Source organism: Sciurus vulgaris (assembly GCF_902686455.1).
Source record: "Sciurus vulgaris genome assembly, chromosome: 3".
Lineage (NCBI taxonomy): Eukaryota > Metazoa > Chordata > Mammalia > Rodentia > Sciuridae > Sciurus > Sciurus vulgaris.
In genome coordinates this window covers 122,361,237-122,373,822 of record NC_136463.1, presented here as the reverse complement: position 1 = coordinate 122,373,822, position 12,586 = coordinate 122,361,237, and the positions used below count along the sequence as shown (strand labels likewise).

General features: G+C 38.6%; 2 protein-coding genes and 1 long non-coding RNA gene across 3 annotated transcripts in view; 1 reads left to right on the top strand and 2 right to left on the bottom strand.

The window, feature by feature from the left end:
* Positions 1-1,893, top strand: part of STK39 (serine/threonine kinase 39) — a 307,203-nt gene extending 305,310 nt beyond the window's left edge. Inside the window, exon 19 of the mRNA XM_079131857.1 lies at positions 878-1,893. The gene's annotated coding sequence lies outside the window, so the exon portion shown is untranslated. The remainder of the gene's footprint in view (positions 1-877) is intronic.
* The window catches only part of LOC306656561, a 269,197-nt gene that overhangs the window by 141,533 nt on the left and 115,078 nt on the right, over positions 1-12,586 (bottom strand). The gene's annotated exons all lie outside the window — the stretch shown is intronic.
* LOC306656558 (prothymosin alpha-like) lies at positions 2,405-3,135 on the bottom strand. The gene has a single exon (XM_079131901.1). The coding sequence runs from the start codon at positions 2,956-2,958 to the stop codon at positions 2,626-2,628; it is 333 nt and encodes a 110-aa protein (XP_078988027.1). The 5' UTR covers positions 2,959-3,135; the 3' UTR covers positions 2,405-2,625.

Below are 12,586 nucleotides of genomic sequence, written 5' to 3'. Positions count from 1 at the left end.
AAAATAAAAGTGTATTGCACAATGAAACTGTGTCACACCATTTCTTTCCTCCTTTAGGTATTATCTGCTCTGTTGCAATGATATTTAGCACTTCCATAAAATACCTAGTAAGAATTAACTAGTGAGACATGCCCTAGAGGAAGAATAGGGCATGCATCCAGTCAGATGATTGGATTGACAAGTAATTCGAATTGGCTTGAGGAGAGAATGAAAGGCAAACATCCACACTCTGTGTAGACACACTGTCTTTGAATTAAAAACATAGGGCTTCAGGGGACAATAGAGAATCATTCCTTCTGAATGCCTCATTCATTTAAGTGCTAGGTATGCTGAAATAGGCAGCAGTTAAATGTTTTCTCCAAGGCCCTTCACAGAGCTGTTTGCAGAGCTGGACTCTGGGGGTCCTGGTTTCCTGTCATCCAGAGCATGTTCTTAACAGTCTGTGTACAACTCATGGGTGAATACAGTGTAAGACAAGACCCTCATCTTCTACTCAGAGAGGGAAATGCACATGAATAACTGGAGAACTTTGCAACATGGTAATAAATATAATTTAATATCTATTTAATTTATACCCATATTCCCATGTCCTTCCTAATGGCATTTGAGGTGGCTCGCATACTTTCATATAATAGGATGAAGATTTTAAAACACAGATAATGTAAGATGAAGGAGCAATAAGAATTGGCTAACCAAGTGAATGCAAGAATTATATTAGAATTCACAAGTTCACCATGAGGACCTGCATAGTTCCTAGAAAAATATATAGATTTGGAGTACAGCTTCCTAACATCATACTAACTTAGTACTCAGCTATGCAAAGATCTACAGAAGCAATGGAATCTCTACAAAAATTCCAAAATTTTATCTTTTGCAGAAATGAAAAAAGAATCTAAAAATTCCTGTGGAACCACAGAATATTCTGAACAAACAAAGCAATGCTGAGCAAAGACAAAGCTGGAAGCATCACATCTCCTGACTTCGAAATATGTTGCAAGGCTTTTGTAATCAAAGCAACATAGTGCTGGCAAAGAAACTGACATGTAGACCAAATAAACAGGGTGGAGAGCCCAGAAATAAACCCACATATTCAGTCAACTGATCTTTGACAAGAGTGCCAAAAATATGCAATGGGAAAGGATGGTCATCAACAATTAATATTGAAAAACTGGATATCTACAGGCAAATGAATGAAATCGAAAACTTACCTTATACCAAATACAAAATCAACTCAAAATGGGATAAAGACAAAATGTAAGACATTAAACTGTAAAATGCCTAGAGGAAAAGGAAGAAAATCTCCCTGCCTTTGATCTTGGAAGTAATTTTTTTTTTTTTATGTGACACCAAAAATACAGTCAACCAAAGTAAAAACAAGTTTTATTATGTCAAACTAACAAGCTTCCTCACAGCAAACAACCAACAAAATGAGAAGGGAATCTAGATTGAAAGAAGATATTTGTAAACCTTAAAACTGCTAAGGAGTTAATATCTAAAATATTTGAAATGCTCATACAACTCAATAGCAAAAATCTGATTAAAATGAGTGAAAGACTTGAACAGATATTTTTTCAAAGACATACGGATGGCTAAAAGGTGCATGAAAAGGTGTCCAAATCCCTAATCATCAAGGAAACACAAAATGAAACCCCAATGAGAGGTTACCTCATACCTGTTAGGATGACAGTCATCAAAGACAAGATAAGTATTGGTGAAGATGTGGAGAAAAGGGAACCCCTATACACAGGGATGTGAATTGGTACAGCCACTGTGGAATACAGTATTGAGTTTCCTCAAAAAAATAGAACTACTATATGATCCAGCATTTCCACTTCTCGGTCTTTATCCAAAAGAAATGAAATCAGTGTCTCAGAGAGGATCTGCACTTTTTTTTTTTTTTTTTTTTTTTTTTTTTTTATGTTAGAACAACTCAGCAAAATAAAATTCCGGTTTATTGTTGGACAACATTGTTTCACACATACATCAAACAGGCCAAAAAAATAAACAGCAACTTCATAGACAAAAAAAGGAAAAAAAAAAAAAAAGAAACCTTTTTATCTTTGGCCTTTTTAACCATCTCATACAAACCAACTACTTATAGTACAGCTAAAGTACATACACAAAAAAAGTTACTGGAATGCTCGGAATAAGATTGTTTTTTTGTTGTTTTTGCTTTTTTTACAAGGTTTTTTTTTCTCCTTTGAGATTATAATGAACATGGTCACACCACAAGTAAAGTCAGAAGTAGGACAGAGAACGCTCCAAAGGCTGGTTTGGTCATCCGAGATCATTAAAAATGGCTGACCCCTAACAATATGTACAAAAATATAAAATGTAAATAAAAAATACAAACAAATTTTCCTTTTTTAAAGTACTTTTAAGAAAAAAAGCAGGGCCTTGGAAGTTTTGGTTCTTTTTTTTTTCTCCCCTGTTGCAAATTCACGTTGTGGTTTTGGTTAGGTGGTGGAGAGCGCGTGTCATCTGCGGGTGGCACTGCCCGCGGTGGGTGGGCGGGCGGGCCTCTCTACTCGAAGGTGACCACGTTTAGATTCTGAGACGGGAAGTGGAGGGTGAATAGGTCACGGCGGCCTTTTATTTTTAGTTTAACTTTTCCTTTTTTGCTGTCTAGTCATCCTCATCGGTCTTCTGCTTCTTGGTATCAACATCATCATCCTCGTCATCTTCAGCTGCCCGTTTGCCTGTAGCTGCCTCAGCCTCCTCATCTTCGTCTCCATCCTCTTCCTCGCCATCACCTTCCTCCTCCTCCTCCTCTTCCTCATCACCCTCTTCCTCTTCTTCATCTACCTCATTGTCAGCCTCCTGCTCCCCATTTTCCTCATTAGCATTCCCATTAGCAGGGGCATCTCTTCCATTCTCTGCCTCCTCCACAACTTCCTTCTTCTCCTTTAAGTCCTTGGTGGTGATCTCGGAGCTAGTGTCCACGGCCGCGTCTGACATGGTGGGGCACGCCGGTGAGCCGATGCAGTGGGTTAAAGAGGAAACGAGAGTTCAGGGACTCTGGCGACAAAGCTGCCGGAGTCCGCGGCGGCGGAGGAGGCGCGCGGCGGAGGTGGTTGCGGCGAGCGAGGAGCTGAACCCAGGAACAATGCAAAGATGGCTTTTCAGAGCAGCCAGTGGGCAGGATCTGCACTTTTGTGTTCATTGAAGGAGCATTCACAGTACCATGATATGGAGAAAAGTATCCAGCAATCAGTGATTGAACAGATAAATTGTTGTATGCACATCCAGTACATATACACTCAATGAAGTATTTTTCAGACTTTAGCAAGAGGGAAATCATGTACAGACAAACTTAAAGGACACTATGTTCCATGAACTCAGCCAAGCAGGAAAATTTTGCATGACCTCATAAGTAGAATCTAAGAGTCCAATTCATAGAAGCTAAGAGTAAAATGGTGATTGCCAGGACAGGAGAAATGGGGTCACATTTGTCAAAGATGCCAAGTGTCCACTACATATGATGACTAAGTTCCAGAGAGCTCAAGTATAGCACAGTGATTATAGTTAATAATACAGTATTGTATACTTGACATTTGCTAAGAGAATAGATCTTGAGTGTTCTTGCCACATGTAAAAAAAAATATGGTAATTATGTGAAGAGGTGAATATGTTAATTGGCTTCATTGTAGTAATAAGTTCAGTGTATCAAAACATCATGATGCTCTTTAACAACATACAGTTTTTCTTTAAAAAGTGAAGGACAGCCATAAACAAACAGTTTTAAACTGACAGTTTCCATCTTGTATTGACATGAACTAAAAATTCAGGTGTTGTGAGTATGGTTTTCAGAGTGTTTCTTTTAAGTTGTGCAGTACTTCCTAGAGTTCTCATTTGGGATGTACACTACCAGGAATGAGGATATGTCAATCCATATAAATTATGTGTATTATAAAAGCATCTCTTTTAAAATGATAAAATGACTCATCCTCATCATGCTAGAAACTTATCAACTGACATCCATATACCACCTCAAATAGGATGACCCATAACCCCAACTAGAGTGGATGAGCCATGAAAGATGGTCAAAAGTACCTGTCTCCAAATGTCCCAGTGATTGCCTAGCTGCTATTTTGCTGTGGAAAGAATGCATAGTTAAGCAATAGCTATGTCCCTTTACCTACCTCCTATCTACTTACTTAGGGATAATTTGAGAATTTAACAATGAAAAAATCTACATAATCAGGTCATTACTACTGTGCATTTTATGCCAAGCCAGTGGATGCTGGGAGAGTTGTTTTTTTGTTTTGTGGTGGTGGGGATTGAACAGGGGCGCTTTACCACTAAGCCATATCCTCATCCATTTTTACTTTTTGAAACAGGGCCTCACTAAGATGCCCAGACTAGCCTTGAACTTGTGGTCCTCCTGCCTCAGTCTCTGTAGTCACTGGGATTACAGGTGTACCCATTGTGCTCAGAATCCATACTGTTTTAATCAAGCATCTGCAAGTGAACAAGAATCATATAGCAAGGAAAGGTGCACAGAACTTCATCAGACATGAATCTAGCCCACAAAACAAGCATCACTAGCCAATCATTGAGCCCACATAGTTTAACTTACAATTCATTAAAGAGCAAAGATATTATTGGGTTACAATCTTATATTATTGTAAATCAAATTTGCTACATAAGGATGAAAAGTCAGTGTAAAACAATTTATTGTCATGGTATACTTTTATATCACATTTAGAATGTCAGCTTGAGAAACCAAGACTTGTATCAGAGGAAAGTGGCTCCTTAAATAGAATGTTCTGTAAACTAGTAGATCCATAATCTTGGAGAAATGGGATAGTGCCCTTCTTTAAAAATCAGCAAAGACGTTACTCTGGTCCAACCTTGACCCAAAGAATTTGGTAATAAAAAATTCTGGCAGCAAAATTTCTATGGGTTAAGTAATATAAAGTTCAAAATCAACAGGTAATCAGAATTAGGTTGAGTGTATTCAGGTAGATTTTTCACATATGTCTTTTCCTCCTCCAGACTTTGTAGGATTCTAAAAAATAGAAATAAGTTCATCAAAATGAAATGGAGGGATGAGGAAAAGTATAAGCATGTGACATACTGAAATGGCAGCTGCTCACACTTCTGGGAAAGCCTGAACTTGGATCCATCTCTTTTATTTTTCCATTCTAGAACATAAATGAAGCATAGTTTTATATATTTTTAAAATTTGATTCACACAATAGTTCTGCGATAATGTATTTATATATGTACTGAGTCACAACATAAGATCTATTTTTTACTATGGAGTATGCCCAAAAGTATGAAAACTGCTTTAAGCCATTTTGATCATTTTTTGTACTTGTTGTGTGTGTATTGTTTTTTCTTTCTATTTTGGTTATTATTTGTGGCCCTAAGCAGTCAGTCACTCTGCAAAGTACTTGCCATCATCTCATTTAACTTTAAGCAACTCTGTCAGTTAGATTTTATTACACCCATCTTAAAGTTGAGAAACAAAACCTTGGAAAAACTAAGCTGCTCAAGATAACACAATAAATATTGCGATATGAAGCAGGAATTGGAAGGAGTGCTGAAGACTGTCCCTGACAATTGCCACAGTGCTATAGGCACCGTCCTTGCTTTTCATGTCATTGTTTATAGTGTAACTTTTGTTGTTCATCAGAGTCTTGGGATCTGGCTTCTAAATCCAGGAAGGTAAGTCATTTTCCCCAAGATCAAAAAAAACAGACAGCCGAATGGGAAGAGACAATTTCAGTCTGATTTTTAATCTTAGCCTTAAAAACAGCATTTTAAATAAAAAATAAATTAATTACATTCCATGGTGTTCATATATAAAACCAAAGTGCCTTCCGCTCCAGCCCCGCTGTCTGTGAGAGGGACTCCCGTTCCACTCCACTAAGGCGTACAGTACTCAGTTTTAGATTGAGAGGGATTAATGAGTTGATCATTAACTTCCTTTCCAACATGAACATTCTAGGGGCCTAATTGAACAGAAGAAGGAATAAACCAGTTGCTGCTTGACTGAACTGGTCCATCCATTCCCTTTTAACAGTTGAGCTGTTGTTGAATTAGATTTTAGAAATTCCAATCAGCTAACTTGGATCTTTTGTTACAGCAAGGAATCCGTACTTGGAGAGAGGCGTGGTGGAGGGTCAGGGCTGTACCACACAGCTGGAGCCTTGTAAAGAGAGCTGCTGGAGGGGTGAGGGGCGAGAAGGTGCACCCTGGTCTTCTCACTGCAGACATCATCAACAGTCTTGGGCTATGAACATAGAAGAAAGGCGTTCCTGTCAGGATAGAGCTGCCTCTGTGGATATTATCTGAAGCATCATCCTTCTCGCTTTGAGCTTACCTCTTTTGAGTTGGGGAATGAATGGTCAAAATAAATCTTGGGCCAGTTGTGGACAGGAGAGGTGAAGGAGAAGATGCCTGGTGAATGCTCCTGTTTTTTCCCTCTTCTGCCTCATCTGGTCTCCATGTTGACTACTCACATCCATTCAAAACCCAAATCTTGGAAACTGTATATTCCTAGTATTTCTAGCATTTTAATTTACTGAATTGTTAATAATAATTAGAAAGATTAAAGATAGTTACTAAAAACAGTAACCAGAGCACCTGCATATTCCAGGCACTTGTCATATGTATTATATCTCCTAAGATTATAATCAGGCAGGGTAGGTATGCCTGTGTCAACTTTGCAGATAAACTTTTCAGTGAAGCCAAGTAACTTATCCATGACTGCACCACTAGTAAATGGAAGTACTGGAATTTGAACTCACATGTATCTTTCTCATTCCCCATTGCCTGCCAGTTCAATTTGCATTTCCTCTTATTTGATTGCTTTTCAACACCACCAACAGAGTGTGAGTTTATAGGAGTTGTTTCCAATGAAGCTTGGAGATGTTAAATGATTTGGTATGGACCTTGATTCAACATGTGTCAAAAAATCCAGTAAGTCTAACTGGCAAAACCAATTAACTAAACAAACAAAAAACCATCAGGAGAAGTATATTATAGAAAGGCAATGATTGCAGTCAGACCAAGAACAAATTCAGGATATAAAAATTGCAAATGGTAGTTGCAGGCAGATCTAGAAAAGGTCAGTCTCACTAAGGGTAATGTTTTCAGCTGTTCCTCTGTATTGGCAGCCTTTCAAAGTCACAACTATTAAATGCATTAGAAGGAAGAAGACTGCCATAGAACACAGTCAGTCATGCAAAATGAAGAGTGATTGACAGATCAGTAGACCTTAAGTGGCAAATTGCTGAAAAGATCAGCCAGGAGTTGTGAGACACACATAGTTTTTTGACCCACAGATGGGTCTAAAAAGAAAAGAGTTGACTTACTCATTACTAGAACCACCTTAGGTATCAGTCAATTTTTTCTTGAATTTTTTGGTACCAGCATGATAAAGAATACGGTTAAACAGCCTTCAAAATATCAACGGGACAATGCTCACAATCACAAGGAGATCACCTTTGAATGTCAGTCCTTTAGACAGCTCTTTGCCTTCCATTGGGAAGAGGAGGGTCTTGTTTTTAAACAGTGATGTATTGCTGGACTCTATTCTTGTAGGGCCCTCTGAGTTTCATGAAGTAGTTCATTGTTGCCTTTTCAAAAGTGTATCATTGGTGTTTGTGCCCCATTAATGCAAGGAAACTTTGCTCACAACAGATAGGTCTAATCAGTCACAGCTCTTACCCTCATTGGTCATTAAAGTTTTTTTCAACCCAGCAACTCGGTCAACCCCAACCAATTAAAACTGGCACTTATCAAGTGCCTAAAAGATAAGAACCTCATATCTATTTTATCCATGAGAGATACATAGAACTTATGGGAATTATGCAATAACTTTGGAATCAACAAATGAATAAATGAATGGTCGTGGCTGATTTATACCAATTTCCTCAATTTTAAACTCCTTTAATAGATTGCAGAATTTCAGAGATCATCAATCAAGTCTGGCCATCTTCCTTGGAACTTTCTCTGACTTCTGACTCCCAGCCTTGTATTTCTTACACAATGCACAGAAAGAAATTTACCTACTGTTAAGAAAGATCATGCAAATATGAAATCAGTTTTCCAAGTGAGGTCAAAGGTCATGTTTCTGAAGCTTTTAATCACAGAGGAAATATTTTAAATGTAGAATGATCCTAAAAATGTCAACCCAGAGATACCTAGTCTAGAATAGCACATGAGTACACAAGCAGATATTTGACATATAAACTTTAATGTTTTACCAAATCACCTTGAAGCCCTTGGCTGCAGAGAAATAATTTTCAACCATTACTAAGCCAGGGAACTTTGTCTACACTTCTGTTTGGCATTGAAGACTGTAACACAGAGGCTCTGTATCCATTCCTTGTCCTTGAGTTTAAAATCAATGTCTATAAGGTGGCCATATTTTTGTAAAGTCAACCTCCAAGAAGCTCTTTGACCAAGGTCCAGCTAAGATGAGGAAAAAGAGTCAGTCACTCAACTATGATGACTTTATCCAACATGGTCTTCAGACACATTGTCTACCCAGCTCAGAACACATGAGGTTGGGAATGTAGGTTCCAATAACTTCTCCAACTTCCTTTTCTTGTTGGAATATGAAGCTATGTATTACCTTGTATTGATTTTGAGAAAGTGCAGTCCCCAGCCTATGAAAGCTTCTTATGTGGAAGATGAATTGCCTGTCCACTACTGTCTTCTTGACCTCTGTCAAGACCCCCTTGCTGTGCTGGGAGTCAGGGTGGGGAACTGAGGACCCTTAAGTCTCTTTTCCTATCCTCCCTATTCCCTTCACCCCAGCCACACTGGTCTCCTGGCTGTTCCCCTAGTACACCAGTGTGTTAGCCCTTCTTTCTTTGGAGACTGCTTTCCTGCACATCTCCTCGGTTAATTCTCTCCTCTTCTTCAAGTCTTTGCACTAATGTCTTCAATGAGCCCTCCCTGGATTCCACAATTGAAATGGTAACCTTCAGCCCATCTTTAGCCCTCTGACCCCATTTCTTTTCTCTTTTCTTTTCACCTAACAGCCTGTATAATTTACTTATTATGTCTAGTATACCTTATCTCAGTTGCTCTCCAAAGTTGGAGACCTTTGTTTTATTTGCTGATATATTCTAACTCCCAGAACTGTAAGGAGAATATCAAAGGCTCTCAGTGAATAATGATGGATGAATACAAAGGATTTCTTAAGTGAAAACATAGGGGAAGCTGTGAAGCAATGGCTAAGGGAACCCAGCAACAACTAGGGAAGTTCCACCTTGGAGCTCTTTATTTCCCCTTAGCACACAGCCTAAATTTTCACCAGTTATGGATTTATTTAAGGAATTTTGTCTTTTAACATATAAATGCTGTGGTAATGATGCTATGTCAATTACTAACACAATACTGTGAATCGATTTGAGCTCACCATGTTTTCCTCCTTTTTGTAGAGGCCAGCTTCCTGATGAGAACGGGAATATCAGAGGGACATTAGGAAACTTTAGAATACAGATCATTTTAGGGACCATGGAAATCCTGACTGCAAGCCAGAATGGGGAGGCATGAAGCAGCATAGTAGAGCTCAGCTTGGAGAGATGGGAGTGGTGAAACCACATTTTCATATTAATGTTTAGTTTCTGTGATGATCTTTTTAGAATCCCTCCAAGAGAAGCTTGTTTAGATCAATGACCGCTTCCCTTAAATCGTTAACATCTGTTGGCCAAATGTAGCCTATGTCCCCAAATGTGCCCAGCAGCAACTTGTTCAGAGGAGTAAATGGGACTGGGGATGGGTATTTGATTTCCTGGATCGCCTGATATGTCTTTTGCCAGGACACTGAAAATGTTTATCTGATTGGCTTCATCTAGAAAGAATGATTCTGTTTCCCATGTAGCTCACTACAGACCAGTCCAGCTGATTAGCTACCCAGATTTCACCTGCCAACATTGTGCACTTCCATAATTTATTTGGCCACCATGAATAATGTCAATGTCACAGCCCACACAAACATCACTCTATGGCTGTTTTATGATTGTTGGATTGTTGATGTTCAAGCTGTTTTTAGAGTCAACACAACCTACCTTAGAGTCCAGAGATTGCAGATACGTCCAAAACCTGAACCAAACAACTTTAGGATAATGATGAGGAGCTGTGTGGAGTTTATGTATTGAGGGGGCTCACACAATAAAGTTCATGATCATTATAGTTATTCTCATTCCATAGAGAAATTTAATGAAATCATTTTCCTCTCATTTTCCCAGAAATCAAATGAGTATTTGTGGTATGATTTGAGATTTCTGGATAAACAAGGAGAAGAGAATAGAATGAGAAAGCCTCTGAATTCTCAGGGCATTGTGTCCCTGCAAGCCAAACGGAGAGATGCCTTTGCAGAAATACTGAAAATTCCTTTACAAACCAGTCTGGATTTTAAATCTTCTACAGTAAATAATACAATAAATTACACCATTTGCTCAATGCTCACTCCTCGCCAAGCACTGTACAAGCAAGTCTGCATGTAATCCGCACAATAGCTCTTACAGGTGGGTGTTATCCTTGTTCTGCAAATGAAAAAATTAACATTTAGCTAACTGGGTAACTATCCAGGTTCCCAAAGTGACGAAGGGGCCGAGTAAGGGTCCCAGGCAATGACTGAGCTAATGCCCCTGCCTTCCTCCACCTGGTCTCACTGAGTCACACAGGACCTACGTCCCCTGAGTCTCTGGGCTCTGTCTTTGGAGAGAGTGTTTCAAGAGACTGTTTTGCCCCAGAAATTTTCCTCACACAGTCTTGATATTGGGTTTGGGGTATATATTTCATTAATATAGGAGGGTAGGAAAAGATTTTTTAATTAAAAAGAAATTTTTAACAAATGTGTTTACTTTTAGTCTAAGGTAGACGGTCCATGATCAGGAAGGTGTGTCTGGCTTTGCCACCAAGAAATGAAATTCTTTTAAGCATTCCCAGAGTTGCATTTCTCCTCTCACTTAGCAAAGTGACCTCGTCACTGTACCCTGCAGGCTTCAAGGAATAAAAGGCAATGCAGAAAAGACAAGGTCTCGGTTTATTTCCTTCACAAAATGAACCCAATGTTTTCTCTTTTAAAGCAGGAGCACCGAGAGCTGTCATCAGTTGGTAGCACTGATATGGGGATTAGGCAACCTTGCTTCCCGAAGTGTTTTTAAAATGGGTTAATGCGAACAAACGTTACGTTTTTGTTTGCCAAATGCCTTTGGGGATGTGAAAATGAATGATGTGGGTAAAAAGTGGGACAATGTCTGAGATAATACTTCTCTTTGCTTGAACGGGGACAGGACATAAGACCCCTAATGCTCTGTGTTTTGAAGGGGCTTCTGGAAAAAGATCCACATATTTAAAAATCAAGCCTATGCTCAGCTTTGATGGTGAACTGTGTGACTACATATGTCATTGGGTATCATAGGAGGGAAGATGAATGAGAAGGCCCATAAGACAACACACAGCAAGAAATGAAAGAAAAAGCATTTTCTTAATTTTCCCTTAACTCACTAGATGCCCTAGATCCACTTGATGTCTTCTTGAAGAAGTTCCTTGCTCCATATGCCTCTCCTGGCACCCTTGACACAGTGCAGCTGCCAGGGAATGCTTTTCTACTACTAAAAACTGTCACAAAAACCAATCTGCAATGGTTTTTGAGGAAATGGTGTCCCAAAATGAAAGACACAAAGGCCCCAACTCTAAAATGAAGCCTGTATTTTCCAACTATATTGATTTTCCTGAAAAGTCAACACACAAATACTACATTTTAAAACTCAATCAGATGGCAAACTATTGAGATGTTAATGAAACACAGTTCTTTAGTGAAGAAATTAAGCCTGTTGTCTCTGCTACAATCCCAAACATGTCACTTCTCAAATCCCACCTTATTCCTACAACCCTACCACACAACAATATTCCAAATATATCTTAGTCAATATATGCTCTTTTTATCTTGTGTATGTTACAAAGTGTCTAACCAACAAATGCTTTTATTATAGCACTCAAATTGAGTACCAGGAATTACTGATACTTAAAATGAAACCAATATGGGAAATACAGAATATAGCAAAACTATCAATTAAACTAAAAGGAACATAAGAGATGAGCATTTTTAGTTTTGATTGAAAGAGTAGAAAAATAATTCCAAGCCATACTAATTCTACCATGAACCAAGGTAGAACCATGTTCAAGGAGTCTTTCTGATCCCATGTGAACATATCTAAAGTTAAACCTACCCTTTCTCATCTGCAATTGCAAGTACCAACACAGCACAGCAGCCAGCTCTGAAGATGAGGTAGATCTTTCCCACAGTCAGTAATCATGTCTCCCTAAGCTGATTGGGGGCTAAACAAACATCTACCAAATATTTGTGAGTAAAAGGAATGGAAAAACATAATTATCTAGTCAAACTAAGCTCTTACATTTTTTTTTTTTTTTTCGTTTCTTGGATCTTGGAATTAATGGACATAATAATGTCAGAGAGCTTCTTTGCTAAGAGTCAGGAGAACATTCCCACAGCAGTCACAAATTTGGGAATTCCATTCCCAGTCATATCTTTTCAAATATGAAGAAAGCTAAACCCAGAAAAAAAGGACACTCATTGTTAGCAGTAGAAACA